The sequence below is a fragment of the Erpetoichthys calabaricus genome, chromosome 2 (genome assembly GCF_900747795.2).
Source record: "Erpetoichthys calabaricus chromosome 2, fErpCal1.3, whole genome shotgun sequence".
NCBI classification, from domain to species: Eukaryota; Metazoa; Chordata; class Cladistia; order Polypteriformes; family Polypteridae; genus Erpetoichthys; species Erpetoichthys calabaricus.
In genome coordinates, this window is record NC_041395.2 from 21736267 (window position 1) to 21755593 (window position 19327).

The following is a 19327-nucleotide window of genomic DNA, read 5'->3' on the forward strand; positions in this document are numbered from 1 at the left end:
GAAGAAATGTGTCTTTGCGCCAAGCATTTTATTTATATATATAGTATACATTTTATAATACATTTTATTTATATAGTGCCTTTCCCATGCATTATGGAGGGCACTGCCTGAGACCTTCAATGTGTTTTCCGTAATGAGATATCTTAGGCTAACTGGCCTGCAGTTCCTTGGAGGAGCAGGACCATCAGCTTTTCAAGTGTCTTCACATGCAATGCAAGAGCACCTATTGCAGTTGTCTTGTCTGTCCGTCTGTGTAGAACAACTTGCTCCTGTGGGCCCATTCAGTTGAAATTTGGTAGATAAATTCCTTAGAAAATTTTTGGGAAAGTGCTATGTTTTTTTTTTTTTTCCTGAGATACCCCTGCACACTCTACAAATTGTTAGATCATTTGTCATTTTGTAACCCACTTAAACCAGACCAGGATCAAAGGAAAGAGGAGACCCGGGCCTACACCAGATAGCACAGGGTACAAGGCAGGAGCAAACCTAGACATGGCGCCAACCCATCACAGGGCACACACACACACACACCACTGCCAAGTCGCATAACCTGCATATGTTTGCACCGTGGAAGAAAAACGAACAGAAACATGCGAAAAACTCCATGCAACAAGGACCCGGGACACCAACCCTGGTCTTCTTATGGCGAGGCAGCAGCAGCAGCACTACCACCCATACAAATTGTTCATATTTAAAAAAACTTGCTTAAAAAGCATTAGTGAATTTTCAGATGTTTTAAAATTGTCTGTCTTAAAACAGAGAAACGTTCTCCTATATTACAGTTAGTGATTCATTTATTTTTTCAAATTTACGAGCCGAGAGATTTTTTTTTTTTTCCTTTTTCCATATCTGATAACGGCTCACAACCGCAAAACAAACCGCCAATGTAAGTTACCAGAGCACGTGACCAGGACTAGCTGTGACGTCAGTGACACACATGAGCTTTACTTCACCTCTCCCTTGACTACTGTCCTGCTACTCAGTAAAAGAATCTCTTTGGTCATCTTCTGGGTTGTGTTTTTGCAATATTTATCTCTGACTGCCTTTTACCTTTTCTAATAGCTATTACTGTTTGTGTTTAACACAACATGACAAAAAAAGGGTTGTGATCTCCAAAACAAACGAAAAAAGCAGGCCAGCCCCCAACTATCAACCCCCTGGCTTCGGCCTAGCAGGCCCCAAAAATCGGGAACTGGCTTTATCTGTTTAAATGTAACTAAATAGTACAAAGAATCATCACAAATGCCCAACCAGGAAGAGAAAATGTGAAACACTGGATTGTACCCAAAAATTGAACAAGGAGTCTTGTAACAATCAACAGTTTACCTCTCTGTCAAGATGCTCATGTAACCTGTGTGTGTGTGTGTGTGTGCGAGACCATCAATTATGTTGTCTGTTAGGCTTTTTCTCTGAAGTCACTGTCGTAATCTTCTTTATTTATTTATCTGGTTTGTACAATGCTATATACTGTATACCCTGCCATTCTTTCTTATATTCTGTAAGTGCCTTGAGCATGGGAAAGGCGCTATATAAATAAAATGTATTATTATTATTTATTATTACTATCCTCAAGTTGAGTTACTAGCACACCAAGGCTGAATTCTAGATCACTCAAAAAGTTATATCTCTTTAATTTGTGGTGTAGAACAGGGGTGTCGATCTCCGGGCCTGGTAGGCTGCAGTGGCTACAGGTTTTCATTCTAACCCTTTTCCTAATCAGTGAGTAGTTTTCACTGCTAATTAATTCCTTTTCCCTTCATTTCAATGTCCTCTGAATTGATTTGTTTCTTCATTAAATGACAGCCAAACAGAAATGAGACGTGAAACGAGCCAACAGATGATGAGCTAAATTGGGGCTTCAAACTCCAACCAATTTCACTCCAACCAGTCTCTTAATGAGAAGCCGATCCTTGCTGTTAATTAAGCCCGTTATTTAATTCCAAGGCTTGTTGCTGCTCTCATTCTGACACAGCAGATATTTCCAAAACTGTTGATTTTCCTTTTCTTTTTTTTTTCTAAGAACACCGTCAACATGTTTTGGTGACCTTACGAAGACCTTCACCTTTCTTTATTATTAGATACGAGCTGTATATACCCGGCGTTGCCCGGGGCAGAAGTAACCTAATCGGTCAAACACTTACATATATACCAAAGTAAACCTAATCGGTCAAACAGTTACATATATAAAAAAACCGAACCTAATCGGACAAACAGCTAATCTATATACATAAGCAAACCTAATTGGTCAAACAGTTACATAAATACAAAAGCAAACCTAATCGATCAAACAGCTTCATATATACAGAAGCGAACCTAATTGGTCAAACAGTTATGCATGTGCAGAATGATTTTACAAACATTATGCGTGTTAACAATCATTAAAAAGAAAAGATTGAGGAACTGTTCTTCTATATGTGATGAAGCCACTAATAAGACAGATTTTTTTCAGGACGCAGCTGTTTCATAACTAAACTACTGCCACCCCAAAGTAATGCCTAATAGTGGTTTTTGGGGTAGCTGTGGAATAAAAAGGGTGTTTTTTAGTCAGTAAGAATCTGACACTACCCTTCAGTACGGGCTGAAGGGTGCCTATGTAAGGTTTTACATCCTTCCCGTATGGAAAAAAAAACATACTAAACTTTTTTTTCATCATTACAGATAATCTCAGTCAAATCGAAGTACGCATTCTCAATTTATTTTTATCTAATTTTTACTTTTTCACAAAGCCATCCCATGCCAATTTGTATGAATAAACTTTTGCTAGAGAGTTAGCAAAAGTTTATTCATGCACATATTTTAATACGGATAATCTATCTCTAATCAAGGTTCTCATTTTCATTCTAATTTAAAATAATAATAGATACTCATTTTTTTCTTCTGTTTTAGAAAAACCAATCTATGCCACCTACGTCTTCGTCAAGTCAGCTTCATCCAGCTTCATCACATATAGAAGAAGAGTTCCTCAATCTTTTCTTTTAATGATTGTTAACACGCATAATCTTTGTAAAATTATTCTGCACATGCATAACTGTTTGACCAATTAGGTTCGCTTCTGTATATATGAAGCTGTTTGATCGATTAGGTTTGCTTTTGTATTTATGTAACTGTTTGACCAATTAGGTTTGCTTATGTATATAGATTAGCTGTTTGTCCGATTAGGTTTACTTTGGTATATATGTAAGTGTTTGACCGATTAGGTTACTTCTGCCCCGGGCAACGCCGGGTATATACAGCTCGTATATATATATATATATATATATATATATAGCAAAATACCCGCGCTTCGCAGCGGAGAAGTAGTGTGTTAAAGAGGTTATGAAAAAAAAAAGGAAACATTTTAAAAATAACGTAACATGATTGTCAATGTAATTGTGTTGTCATTGTTATAACTGTTGCTGTCTTTTATATATATATATATATATATATATATATATATATATAGATATATATATATATATATATTATATATATAATATACACACACACATAAACATTTATATACATATACATATATATACATATCTACATATACACATGTACATATATATACACACATACATAAACACACACATAAGACTTACTGAGTGAAACGGGCTTTCATTGACAATCATGTTACATTATTTTTAAAATGTTTCCTTTTTTTTTCATAACCTCTTTAACACACTACTTCTCCGCTGCGAAGCGCGGGTATTTTTCTAGTATATATATATATATATATATATATATACATATACACACATACATGCAGTTTTAATAACACAGAAATCAATATAAACATTAACATCATTATCATATGAGAATATGAAGTAATATATAAGAAGCACATTTCATATAAATATAAATTATTAAACAGTAAAATCTTCTTCTGTAATTTGCTACCGTGGCAATTTGTGTGTCTGTCCAGGATTTTAAATGACCTGTAGCTCGCAAACCGTTGCACCTATACACTTGAAATGTGGTACACATATAGTACGTCACGTCTACTATCCGCTTTATGGGTGATGATTGTTTTAGTCTTTTTATCTTTATTTTATTGTACAATCAAGTCCTATCTGCGCACAGCAGGGCAGCCGTGGGCGGATGCGTATGGTGTATTCACTCCATGTTATCGTGCATTGCGCTGTCAGTGTTATTTTGATAAAAGAATTTGAACAACATATAAGAAGCGTATAAATTATTAAACAGTAAAACATTAACATTTAAGAAGTAAAGTTACATTAAGTACTACTGCTGTGCCTTCGGGTATACCTCATTTTTTGTTTGCCCATTACATGCTTAAATGTATACATTTTTTGGTGCACCTACCCGAGAACACACGACATATAACCGAGCGTGGGAGAAGCATGGATTTTAAACACGCGTTGAGTTGATGTGCTGGTCTCCCTCGTGAAATAACTGTAATGTTTGACTAAAATCTACAGCGAGTAAAACGACATTACCTCCTATTTTTTTTTTTTACGATCTCTGAGATCTTGCTTTTTTCGGTTCAAGGCTTCATAAGCTCTTTTATGTTGTATGGTGTACTTATCCCAAACCATCATCTTTGAATGTTGCAAGACTTTCGCCTTGTATGTAGATCGGGGTAATTACATTCATTGCATTCCTAGTCTGAATCACAATGTGATTGTATGGGTGGTTACCTGGCACTGTAGGGTTGCCACCTGTCCTTTAAAATACGGAATCGTGCCGCATTTGAGAATGAAATTGCGCGTCCCGTTTTGAATCAATACTGGACGGGATTTATCCCGTATTTTTTGTATCATTTTTTTTTTAAAGCAGCGTCTCATGCAAATCATCCCACACGCATTTTATGAAGATGCCTCCTTTCCTACTTTTGATTGGGTAATACTTGATGTCATCGTTAGTTTGATTGGTGTTTTTAACTGTCCAGTGAGTAGGGGCGTGTCTTTCAACCGTAAGCAGATTTTTTGCAGTGGTATCACTGACCTCGACGACGGCGACGTTATACGTCAAAAATAAATTACGATAAATGACGATTTTAGCGATACTTTATTACGACGGCGGCTACATAGACACGATCAAATAAAAACAAAAAAATCAAATAATCATTCTACATTTTCAAAACGTCGAAAAAACGACGGAATGAAAAAAAGGCCCACCCGACGACCCACCCATTCCATTTTTATATATATAGATTGTTTTTACTTTCTCGTATACAAAGTATAGGGAAAGTATACACACACACACATACATAATTCCAAAAATGGTGTTTGTGTGTAAACACGATAACTTGAGTACGCTTTCATGTAGGTCAACCAAGTTTTGCATACAAGTATTAGGTACAAAACGTACATTTCTATCAACTTTTCTTTCCGTTACCTGGACGTGGTACTTTACCTTTTATTCGTGCAGCTGCAGAGTCCTATTTATTCAACTTTACTGTTATAATAATTGTTCAATATGTTATTAATTTGATTTGATTTGTTGTTGATGGTTCTTTAATGTACATAATCCTCTTTAATAAAATCCCTGTGTGCGTCCAGGTGTCCGAGTGTTTGGGTGTCTTCTGGTGAAGTGCGCATGCGCGGGCCACGGTGCGATGTGCGATATTACTGTCAGAGAAACTTACAGGCGTTTTACGGAAATACAAACCAGTATTACTGCGAGAGGAAATTAAAGGTACACAATACAGTGACGCATATTACAGCCACATACAAGCCAGTATTACTGTCAGAGGAGATTAAAGGCATATTACCGACGCGCACGCCTGTATTACCGCCAGAGAACATTAAAGGTATATTATGGACGTACAAGCCAGCGGACGTACAAGACAGTATTACTGTCACAGAAAATTAAAGACACACAATACACGGCGGCAGCCCACGAAGAACGGTCAGCTCAGCAAGTAAACATCAACAAAAGAAAGGCTGAAAGAAACAAAAATATGACCAACAAAAAGAATGAGGTCAAAGTCCTTTGCCATTTAATATAGACTGTTCCTACTAATGTTTATGCACTACTGTTCTAGCACCTGTTATTGTAACGGGCTTAATGACTAGTATAAAAATATAATCATTGTCTTGAGGTTTACTCCTCAAATATCCATCCCCATATCTGAGTATACGAGAAAGTCGAGGGGAGACCACTCCTGATTTTTGCTGTAGTTGAAGTCCATTCATCCATCCATCCATCCATTAGCCAACCCGCCATATTCTAACTACAGGGTCACGGGGGTCTGCTGGTGCCAATCCCAGCCAACACAGGGCACAAGGCTCATTTTTTGTTTGCCCATTACATGCTTAAATGTATACATGTTTTGGTGCACCTACCCGAGAACACGCGACATATAACCGAGCGTGGGAGAAGCATGGATTTTAAACACGCGTTGAGTTGATGTGCTGGTCTCCCTCGTGAAATAACTGGTAATGTTTGACTAAAATCTACAGCGAGTAAAACGACATTAGCTCGTATTTTTTTTTTTACGATCTCTGAAATCTTGCTTTTTTCGGTTCAAGGCTTCATAAGCTCTTTTATGTTGTATGGTGTACTTATCCCAAACCATCATCTTTGAATGTTGCAAGACTTTCGCCTTGTATGTAGATCGGGGTAATTACATTCATTGCATTCCTAGTCTGAATCACAATGTGATTGTATGGGTGGTTACCTGGCACTGTAGGGTTGCCACCTGTCCTTTAAAATACGGAATCGTGCCGCATTTGAGAATGAAATTGCGCGTCCCGTTTTGAATCAATACTGGACGGGATTTATCCCGTATTTTTTGTATCATTTTTTTTTTAAAGCAGCGTCTCATGCAAATCATCCCACACGCATTTTATGAAGATGCCTCCTTTCCTACTTTTGATTGGGTAATACTTGATGTCATCGTTAGTTTGATTGGTGTTTTTAACTGTCCAGTGAGTAGGGCGTGTCTTTCAACGGAATGAAAAAAAGGCCCACCCGACGACCCACCCATTCCATTTTTATATATATAGATTGTGTGTTGGGCACTGGTGAGCTGGTCATGTGGTGGCTTGTTTTGTGTCTCATTGTTGTTTGGCTACTAATTAAGGAAAAAGAGACAACTAAGGGGCCAGAGTGAAGTTAATTAAAATTAAAGCAAATGAAGTTAATTAGCATTAAAGACTGGTCACTAATGAAGAAGATGGTTAAAATGAAAACCAGCAGCCTCTGCGGCCCTCGAGGACCGAAGTTCGACACCTGTGGTGTAGAACAAAACAACCAAAATATATATAGAATTCTAAAATGCATGCATCAATAACTACAAATACTGGAATATACATATCTGTGAAGTACAGTAGACCCCCGCAAAGTTGCGGTTCAGGGTTCGCAGACTCAGTCGTTCGCAGATTTTTCCTTAGAACCTAACTATTAATTGTTAGCGGAAAGCGTAAATATCCTCCGCAATTTTTTATGTCTTTTTTTGTGGCAATACTGTGCTGAAGAGAGAACAGGAAGCAACCGCTGAGGGAAACGCGGTTTGGGATGGTGACAGTAGCCAATCCGAGAGTGTTATTCATCTCTCCTTGATGCTGATTGACTGCTGCCCTGTGATGCGCCTCCAGCTGAGTGTCCTCGTGTTTTCCTTTTTGTTATTGTATTCATTTTGTTATTCTTAAACGCACAAGATGTCGCAGAAACGCTGTGCACCTTCTAAGGCTTCTGGCACTGAGCCTAAGCGCCAGAAGGAGTTTAAAAACACTCCAGGAGAAGGATGAACTACTGGATTTGCTCCGGGAACTAAAAAGTTATGCTGCAGTAGCGCGTCACTATGGCATTAATGAAAGCACCGCACGCTACATAAAAAAGAACGAAGCAGTGATCTGGAGTACCGTATCTGTAAGTTTCTGTGATAGTGCCGTAACGACCATAAGGAATAAAAATATCGTCAGGATGGAATCTGCATTGGCATTGTGAATCACCGACTGCAGGAAGAAGAACATCCCCTTGGATGGTAACATCATCCATGAGAAAGCACGGAAAAAAGTACCAGCAGTTCGCTACAAGAGACAATGTAGCAACTTCTAATCACAATGTTCTTGAAACCTATAAAGAAAAGCCAGCATGAAACCCCACCAGAAGAAGACCACCTGTCCAAAGATACGACTCCTCCTGAAGCGCCTGAAGAAGAGGCGCCACCCGAGGAGTTTTAAATCCTCTGCATCGTACTGCACAGCTACTTCATCATCATCATCAATATCATTCATCATTGGTGAGTACCCATACATTTTACTGTATTTTAATTAAATGAAATTATTATGTATTTACTCTACTTATAACAAAGAAAACGCGCTGGCATGAATTACAGTACGTATAGCGGTAACATTGGTATTTTACATTCTAGCACCACGGGAGACATAGTAGTACAGTACTGTACAGTAGACGGGTTTACCTTTACATTCTGTTTTTAGGTAATGTATTAAGCTGAGTTTGCAACGAAATTAAAGTGCTTTGGGGCATACTGTATTTAAGGTTTAAACTATAAAAATAGGAATTTAAAAGGCATTTTTTAACCACATCCAAAAGTCGCGGTTTTTCACAATTCGTGGGTGCTCTAGTAACGTAACCCCCGCGAATTTCGGGGTTGTACTGTACAAAGTTTACATAATATCAAGAAAAAATGAGTCTTTGAAATTCCTAATAAACCCAGGGAATAGTCTTTGTTTCCATTACAAAACAGGACTGATCTCACCCATTCCTCGTGGACCTTCTTAACTCCATCCAATGCTGGTTGTTTTTTTGTTTTTTTTCCTTTGTTTAGATTCAGGGAACATCCAGTAAGTACCACCTGTTATTTTAGCTATCTGGAAGCTTCTCCGTCCCATCTAGACCTCCACAACCACTTTGTCATATTTTGTAATCCTCAAGACTATTCCTCGCAGTCTCCTCTTCAGGCCTGTTTATCCCCAAAAATGGAGGATCTCTGCTCTCCTCTCTCTTTGTCCTTCCTCCAGATGATGATGATCTTCCTGTTGTACTTTCTATCAACATAGAAGCCCTTACCTGTGTTCACCTTAACTATTCTGGCAGTCTTTTCAAAATAAAAGCTCAAACCAGAATTGGAGTTTCAGTAAAATATCCAAGTGTTCCAAGGGTGAAATTCTGGCTCACTGTGCCTTTGCCACAGTCTTTTGTTTATAAAGACTAGGGGGCTGTGCCCCCTACTCACTTCGCTCACCCACCGCACAACCCCCACCCCCGGGGGCATTCTTCACGCTAGCCAATTTGTGTTTCTGCCACTTGCATTGTGAAGGGGAGGGAGGGCTGAACGCACGCTAAGGAGATGTGGACAGATCAGCTGCTGTCTTGCTGCTAGCTGCTACCGAGCTGCGTGATCTGCATGTCGCACTCCGCGACGATCATTTAAAAGCCTGTACAGCAGCTGTCCTTTTGTCTCGCGGGACATGAAAGTGTCTCAGGGAAATTGTTTGTAAGTAGGACGTAACGTGCAAGAAGTCTCGTAGGACTTCAAAGTGTCTCTCAGAGATGATCACGTCTCGACCCAAGATTTTTTTTATATAATTGATAGATATATTTAACAAAACTAAAAGTAACAAATACTCAAGTGAGCAAAAAAGATTTGTGTAAAAGGCAGTCCAAAATGAACAAGTCCTAAAAATACGAACCCAAATATAATAACAAAAAAAAATCACAAGTGAGAAATCAGCAAAGAAAACTCCTTACAGAAGACAGCAACACACCTCAATGAACCACTACTGGATCTTCTACTTCATTGGTGTTATGGTGGTCTGCATCCACTTTGAAAGTGCATTATGACCATCTACTGTACTATACTAGAGTATGAGATAGAAATGGCAAATTCAGATTGTTCTACCCAGACCTCTTTTGCATATAAATTATATGGTCAGAATATAAAATTCTGTACTGTATTTGGGACAAATATCATCACTTTTTCTATGGTTTCTGGTAATTTCCACATGCCAGATTCATGTTTTCCCATGAGTACTAAGGTTGAATTTAATCCAGGATGTCCAAGTCTTGTCAGCCATCCAGTAAATCCTCCTTTCTCTTGCACTGACCCACATGATACCACTTACCCTTTGTACTTTCTGCTCCTTCTTAATCCTGAGCACTCTTATTACTAGTGGCTCACTCCAGTTATGCAGCTTCTTAGAGCTGGAGGGAGGAGCCAATGGCAGTGACACTGGGGTGGCTCCACCTCTTGGAGCTCCGCCCACAAAACATGAAACATAACAACTTTTACATGAATGACTTCAACTACTTGTGGTGGGCTGGCACCCTGCCCGGGGTTTGTTTCCTGCCTTGTGCCCTGTGTTGGCTGGGATTGGCACCAGCAGACCCCCGTGACCCTGTAGTTAGGATATGGCGGGTTGGCTAATGGATGGATGGATGGATGAATGGACTTCAACTACAGCAAAAATCGGGAGTGGTCTCCCCTCGACTTTCTCGTATACTCAGATATGGGGATGGATATTTGAGGAGTAAACCTCAAGACAATGATTATATTTTTATACTAGTCATTAAGCCCGTTACAATAACAGGTGCTAGAACAGTAGTGCATAAACATTAGTAGGAACAGTCTATATTAAATGGCAAAGGACTTGACCTCATTCTTTTTGTTGGTCATATTTTTGTTTCTTTCAGCCTTTCTTTTCTTGATGTTTACTTGCTGAGCTGACCGTTCTTCGTGGGCTGCCGCCTGTGTATTGTGTGTCTTTAATTTTCTGTGACAGTAATACTGTCTTGTACGTCCGCTGGCTTGTACGTCCATAATATACCTTTAATGTTCTCTGGCGGTAATACAGGCGTGCGCGTCGGTAATATGCCTTTAATCTCCTCTGACAGTAATACTGGCTTGTATGTGGCTGTAATATGTGTCACTGTATTGTGTACCTTTAATTTCCTCTCGCAGTAATACTGGTTTGTATTTCCGTAAAACGCCTGTAAGTTTCTCTGACAGTAATATCACGCATCGCACCGTGCCCCGCGCATGCGCACTTCACCAGAAGACACACACACACGGACACCTGGACGCACACAGGGATTTTATTAAAGAGGATTATGTACATTAAAGAACCATCAACAACAAATCAAATCAAATTAATAACATATTGAACAATTATTATAACAGTAAAGTTGAATAAATAGGACTCTGCAGCTGCACGAATAAAAGGTAAAGTACCACGTCCAGGTAACGGAAAGAAAAGTTGATAGAAATGTACGTTTTGTACCTAATACTTGTATGCAAAACTTGGTTGACCTACATGAAAGCGTACTCAAGTTATCGTGTTTACACACAAACACCATTTTTGGAATTATGTATGTGTGTGTGTGTATACTTTCCCTATACTTTGTATACGAGAAAGTAAAAACAATCTATATATATAAAAATGGAATGGGTGGGTCGTCGGGTGGGCCTTTTTTTCATTCCGTCGTTTTTTCGACGTTTTGAAAATGTAGAATGATTATTTGATTTTTTTGTTTTTATTTGATCGTGTCTATGTAGCCGCCGTCGTAATAAAGTATCGCTAAAATCGTCATTTATCGTAATTTATTTTTGACGTATAACGTCGCCGTCGTCGAGGTCAGTGATACCACTGCAAAAAATCTGCTTACGGTTGAAAGACACGCCCTACTCACTGGACAGTTAAAAACACCAATCAAACTAACGATGACATCAAGTATTACCCAATCAAAAGTAGGAAAGGAGGCATCTTCATAAAATGCGTGTGGGATGATTTGCATGAGACGCTGCTTTAAAAAAAAAATGATACAAAAAATACGGGATAAATCCCGTCCAGTATTGATTCAAAACGGGACGCGCAATTTCATTCTCAAATGCGGCACGATTCCGTATTTTAAAGGACAGGTGGCAACCCTACAGTGCCAGGTAACCACCCATACAATCACATTGTGATTCAGACTAGGAATGCAATGAATGTAATTACCCCGATCTACATACAAGGCGAAAGTCTTGCAACATTCAAAGATGATGGTTTGGGATAAGTACACCATACAACATAAAAGAGCTTATGAAGCCTTGAACCGAAAAAAGCAAGATCTCAGAGATCGTAAAAAAAAAAAATAGGAGGTAATGTCGTTTTACTCGCTGTAGATTTTAGTCAAACATTACCAGTTATTTCACGAGGGAGACCAGCACATCAACTCAACGCGTGTTTAAAATCCATGCTTCTCCCACGCTCGGTTATATGTCGTGTGTTCTCGGGTAGGTGCACCAAAAAATGTATACATTTAAGCATGTAATGGGCAAACAAAAAATGAGGTATACCCGAAGGCACAGCAGTAGTACTTAATGTAACTTTACTTCTTAAATGTTAATGTTTTACTGTTTAATAATTTATACGCTTCTTATATGTTGTTCAAATTCTTTTATCAAAATAACACTGACAGCGCAATGCACGATAACATCGAGTGAATACACCATACGCATCCGCCCATGGCTGCCCTGCTGTGCGCAGATAGGACTTGATTGTACAATAAAATAAAGATAAAAAGACTAAAACAATCATCACCCATAAAGCGGATAGTAGACGTGACGTACTATATGTGTACCAGATTTCAAGTCAGTAGGTGAAACGGTTTGCGAGCTACAGGTCATTTAAAATCCTGGACAGACACACAAATTGCCACGGTAGCAAATTACAGAAGAAGATTTTACTGTTTAATAATTTATATTTATATGAAATGTGCTTCTTATATATTACTTCATATTCTCATATGATAATGATGTTAATGTTTATATTGATTTCTGTGTTATTAAAACTGCATGTATGTGTGTATATGTATATATATATATATATATACGAGCTGTATATACCCGGCGTTGCCCGGGGCAGAAGTAACCTAATTGGTCAAACACTTACATATATACCAAAGTAAACCTAATCGGTTAAACAGCTTCATATATACAGAAGCGAACCTAATTGGTCAAACAGTTATGCATGTGCAGAATAATTTTACAAAGATTATGCGTGTTAACAATCATTAAAAAGAAAAGATTGAGGAACTCTTCTTCTATATGTGATGAAGCTGACTTGACAAAGACGTAGGTGGCATAGATTGGTTTTTCTAAAACAGAAGAAAAAAATGAGTATCTATTATTATTTTAAATTAGAATGAAAATGAGAACCTTGATTAGAGATAGATTATCCGTATTAAAATATGTGCATGAATAAACTTTTGGTAACTCTCTAGCAAAAGTTTATTCATACAAATTGGCATGGGATGGCTTTGTGAAAAAGTAAAAATTAGATAAAAATAAATTGAGAATGCGTACTTCGATTTGACTGAGATTATCTGTAATGATGAAAAAAAAGTTTAGTATGTTTTTTTTTCCATACGGGAAGGATGTAAAACCTTACATAGGCACCCTTCAGCCCGTACTGAAGGGTAGTGTCAGATTCTTACTGACTAAAAAACACCCTTTTTATTCCACAGCTACCCCAAAAACCACTATTAGGCATTACTTTGGGGTGGCAGTAGTTTAGTTATGAAACAGCTGCGTCCTGAAAAAAATCTGTCTTATTAGTGGCTTCATCACATATAGAAGAAGAGTTCCTCAATCTTTTCTTTTTAATGATTGTCAACACGCATAATGTTTGTAAAATCATTCTGCACATGCATAACTGTTTGACCAATTAGGTTCGCTTCTGTATATATGAAGCTGTTTAACCGATTAGGTTTACTTTGGTATATATGTAAGTGTTTGACCGAGTAGGTTACTTCTGCCCCGGGCAACGCCGGGTATATACAGCTCGTAAAGTATAAAATGCAATCTGAGCCATAACAGTTACACTTGTGCTCTCATACGTCCTGCCGTATATTTCGTGCGGCATCTTTCTCTAAAGCTTCATTTTTTAACCCTTTGTCTACCACAGAATTTTTTTTTTATATTCATTTTTTACTGCCTCTTGAGGCCAAGTACAGTAATGACCGCTCCACAAAAGGAAGCAACCAGGTCATCCCGTTTACTGTTTGAATGCACAACAAAAATGAACACCCTTGGACGCTCTTGCCTTCTAAATACTCGGCCAGAAATAACCGAAATAAATCGACTGGTTAGCCACTGGTGCTCGTTTCCATCCTGTGGGTAGCTGTTGTCAGAAATGATGACTTCTTCCGGGAAGCCCAAGCTTTTATTTACTTTTATCTACTTATTTGGCTGACGCCTTTAACACGTGGCGATTTACAATGCTTTCCAATACAATTGGTTCCATTTTGTTTTTTGTGATTGGAGCACAGGCAGGTCAAGTGACTTGTTTGGGGTCACACAGTTGTGTCAGTAGTGGGATTTGAATCCACAGCCTCAGGGTTTGAAGTCCAAAGCTTTAGCCACCACACCACACTGGAGAGAGGTGGAGATGACAATGCTAGTGACTCAGTCTGGAGTATTATTACATACTGCACCTCGACGGAGTCTGTGAGGAGATCCTCCAACCCTCCTGATTCTGACATAATCCGTGCCCTGCATTGCATGTAAGATACTTTTAAAATGTTCATTAATCCTTTGACTAATTTTACACTAAAATGAATAATAACAATACAATGTATTTATATACTTCATTCCAATTCTCACCCAGTTTTCCATTTAAAAACTTTATTACATCTGCTCAAAGTTTCCATTACTAAAATGAAACTTAACAGGTTATGTTTTTAATAGACATACTGCCATAACAGTTGCCCTGCTTGATTGTACTGCAGATGAACTCCCCATAACTCATCACTTTCTTATTTCATTCAATGTTAAACTTGCACTTCCAATTGTCAATGGTCGTCTTTTGGACAACTGTCAAGTCAGCAGTCTTCCCCATGATTGTGTAGCCTACAGAACTCGACTGAGGGACCATTTAAAGGCTTTTGCAGGTGTTTTGAGTTGGTCCTTAAACCAGGTACTGGTAGCTTTGGCACTGTGTGCAGGTGCCAGGTCCTGTTGGAAAATGAAATCTGCATCTCCATAAAGTTCGTCAGCAGCAGGAAGCATGAAGTGCTCTAAAACTTCCTGGTAGACAGCTGCGTTGACCTTGGACCTCAAAAAACACAATGGACCAACACCAGCAGATGACATGGCACCCCAAACCATCACTGACTGTGGAAACTTTACACTGGACCTCACGCAACGTGGATTCTGTGCCTCTCCTCTCTTCCTCCAGACTCTGGGACCTTGATTTCCAAAGGAAATGCAAAATTTACTTTCATAAGAGAACGTAACTTTGGACCACTCAGCAGCAGTCCAAAGGCGAGACGCTTCTGACGCTGTCTCTTGTTCAAGAGTGGCTTGACACAAGGAATGCGACAGCTGAAACCCATGTCTTGCATACGTCTGTGCGTGGTGGTTCTTGAAGCACTGACTCCAGCTGCAGTCCACTCTTTGTGAATCTCCCCCACATTTTTGTTTCACAATCCTCTCCAGGGTGCGGTTATCCCTATTGCTTATACACTTTTTTCTACCACATCTTGTCCTTCCCTTCACCTCTCTATTAATGTGCTTGGACACAGAGCTCTGTGAACAGCCAGCCTCTTTAGCAATGACCTTTTGTGTCTTGCCCTCCTTGTGCAAGGTGTCAATGGTCGTCTTTTGGACAACTGTCAAGTAAGCAGTCCTCCCCATGATTGTGTAGCCTACAGAACTCGACTGAGAGACCATTTAAAGGCTTTTGAGTTAATTAGCTGATTAGAGTGTGGCACCAGGTGTCTTCAATATTGAACCTTTTCACAATATTCTAATTTTCCCAGATACTGAATTTGGGACTTTCATTGGTTGTCAGTGATAATCATCAACATTAAAAGAAATAAACATTTGAAATGCATCAGTCTGTGTGTAATGAATGAATCTAATATACAAGTTTCACTTTTTGAATGGAATTACTGAAATAAATCAACTTTGTCGTGATATTCTAATTTTATGACCAGCACCTGTATTTACCTCCTTCCCATTGGTAATATCTTTCGTTAATATAACATTAGCTTCCACTGTTATGCTGAGGACACCCAGCTCTATCTCACTAGCAAACTTATTGTTTCCTTTCCACCCTCCTCACTTATTGATTGCATAGCAGAAATCAAATCCTGGTTTTCTTCAAATTTTCTTAAATCAAATAACGAGTGACAAAACGGAGGTTCTCCTCATTGGTACAAAATTAACATTATCCAAAACTGATCATTTTTCATTTTGTTATTAATAATTCGTCTGTCTCCCCTTCCCCACAGGTGACATCCTTGACAGAACTTTATCCTTTCAGTCGCACGCATCAATAACATCTCCCGGTCTCCATATTTCCACTTGCGTAACTTTAATCGTATTCACCGCTCCCTCACTCCCCACACCACTGCTATTCTTGTTCATAGCCTTGTCACTTCTCGTCTGGATTATTGCAATTCCCTTTTCTTTGGTCTTTCTCGCAAATCTCTATTAGCTTCAACTGGTCCAGAATTCAGCTGCCCACCCGCATCATCACTAGAATCCCCTCTGTTCACCATATCACTCCCGTTTTGCAGCAGCTTCTTCGGCTTCCAGTTAAGTTCCGCATTCAATTCAAAATTCTTCTGTTAACTTTTAAGGCTCTCCACAACCTCGACCCTCCATATCTGTCTGACCTCCTCCATGTTGCCATTCCCTCCTGTACCCTTACATCCTCTTCCTCCATCCACTTGACTGTCCCCTTCGTCCATCTTACCACTATGGGGAGCACAGCATTCAGTTGCTCTGGAACTCACTACCATCTGAGCTTAGAAACATTGAATCATTTTCACTTTTCAAATCTAAACTTAAAACTCATTTGTTTAAGACTGCTTTTTCTCTTTGATTACAATTGCTCCGTCTGAATTGAATTTTTGTATTTTAGTTTTGTTTATAATCTGTGTTTTATCTACTGTTCGGTGTCCTTGTGTGTTTAGAAAGGCGCCTACAAATAAATAAATGTATTATTATTATTATCATTATTAATGATCCAAAAAAGTAACCAAAAGTAGTGAGGCAGGTGGTCTCACACAAAAGATTACAACAGGAACAAGCAAAGCAACCAAAGACATGAGCCGAAGGTGCAATCCAAGAAGTCGTAAGGTCAGACCCTCCAGAAAACCTCTTAAGATTACTGGGCAGTTTGACCAAAGTCTGTTATTTTCCCACAATTCCTCAAATTGTGTCATTTTTTACCTGTGAGTGCTGCCTGGTTACACTAATAGCGGATTCTAGGGGCAGATTGCAAGCCGAAGTGCACCCTTCTGCCTGTAATGAACTTTTGAACTGCTGCTCTTTTGGATGTTTCTGCAGCCTGTGGCCTGGCGCACGTCATCTCACCGAGTGTCTCCGGAGCTCTGCCAGGACGACCAGGATGATGATATAGCGCCTTCCTCCTATCTATCTCGCAAACACCAGGCAACTGAAAAATGTCAGCCTGCAGGGTCCAGAGATGAACCGCACTATCCGGAAGAACCCCACCTGAAATCTCCCCGGTAAGTGGGCATTGCTGCTTTTGCATTAAAAATGAAATGCGTATGGCGTGTGCCTTTTTTTTAAAGCAACCTTAAATATATGAGCCCTTGATTTGACAATGTGGACGAGGATGGCCATGACAGTTTAGAACAGGGGTCCTCAATCGCGGTCCTGGAGGGTCACAGTGGCTGCAAGTTTTTGCTCCAACCCAGTTGCTGAATTAGCAGCCCGTATTGCTCAAGTAACACTTTAGTGTTCTCGGTCATTAAGATTTTGAATCCTTCTTGCTTATTTTAGTCTTAAACAGCCATATTCTCAGGTTTTATTGACTCCTTATTAGCAATAACATGCAAATGACAAAAGAAGCCAGCACTTCTCCATTTAACTTGTTACCATTTATACCTCTTTGTGTATTTATCATGCACTATTGGGTTTAATTAAATACTTGGAAGGAAAATGAAGAGAAAAAAGTGAAGAACTGAGACTTACTCCTCCATTTTAGCCTTCAAATCATTTGGATGATATCCGTAGAAAGGGGAAGAAAATCTAGGATATGAGAATGACCTGACATGGCAGAGTTAAAGCACTAGCAAGCCATGAAATTAAATTATTGGCAAGGATTATTTTTTAATTAAGCAACTGGGTTGGAACAAAAACCTGCAGCCACTGCGGCCCTCCAGGACTGACTTTGCCCACATGTGGTTTAGAACATGCACTGTTCCAGTGATTCTGGTGTAATAAGGCGCTATATTGCACACAACCCGGCACAGACTCACACGGAGGCACGTGTAAAAACACAAACAAGACTTTTATTTTCTTCACCTGTGGGGGCATGTCTTCCCCGTGAACCCCACAGGCACAACACAGTCCAAAATAGCAGCAGTACAAAAAACACACTCCCTTCTGGCACCACCACTCCTCCTGTCAAGCTTCATCCTCCTCCTCCCAACTCTGGCCCCTGAGTGGTGGTTGCTGGCCCCTTTTACAGCCCACCCGTGCTTGATCACCTGTTTCTGAATGCACTTATGAGGCAGGGCTGCAGACTCCTCCAGCCGGGCTCAGGGACCCATGCAGTGCCCCCCTGGCGGACACACCAGATCCCAACAGGGCTGTAGAGAACTTCATCTCCCATGGAGCCCTGTGGGAAACTGAGGCACCACCATCAGCCAGGGAGGCTGCCACCAAGCGTCCCAGGGGAGGTAAACATATTTCGAAGGGGCATGTTCACATGTGTGTTTATGTGAACAGAGAGTGGTGTACGAACGCTGCCTCAGTTGCACAACACTGCTCCTCGCTGATAGAGGTTTTATCAGTAAGGTGTCGGCCTTTCTACCTGCCGAGGGAATACAGTTGCATGCTGGTGGTTGCCGTCTACCTCCCGCTTTGTACAAATGCTAACCAGGCGCTAGCGGAACTCTACGAGACCATCAGCAAACTGCAAACGACTCACCTCGAGGCATTTTTCATTATTGCTGGAGACTTCAATTACACCAACTTGAAGTCAGTTCTCCCAAAATTCTTCCTGAATGTGAACTTTGCTACTAGAAGGGGAAGCTGTCTGGACAATGTTTACAGGAGCGCTCCTGACGCCTACAAGACCCTACCCTGCCCCACCTCGGCTACTCTGACCATATCAGCGTGTTTTATGGTTCCTGCATAAAAGCCCCTGCTGAAGCGCACTAAACCAGCCCACAAGAACATCAGAGTGTGGCAGGTTGGTGCTGTTTCAGCTCTCCAAGACTGCTTCGAATTGACAGACTGGGACATTTTCAGGGAGGCTGCTATGGATGGTGACTCCATCAATCTGGAGGAGTACACAGATGGTGACTGGCTACATCTCCAAATGCATAGAGGATGTTACTGTTACCAAGGATGTTACCACAAGAGCCAACCAAAAGTCCTGGATGACGAGAG

General features: G+C 39.9%; 1 protein-coding gene across 1 annotated transcript in view; it reads left to right on the top strand.

Moving 5' to 3' along the window:
• LOC127526802 (lamin tail domain-containing protein 1-like) overlaps positions 1-19327 on the top strand; it is a 114739-nt gene that overhangs the window by 77218 nt on the left and 18194 nt on the right. The window contains exon 4 of the mRNA XM_051923626.1: positions 17252-17433. Coding sequence (XP_051779586.1) covers positions 17252-17433 — 182 coding nt within the window. The remainder of the gene's footprint in view (positions 1-17251; positions 17434-19327) is intronic.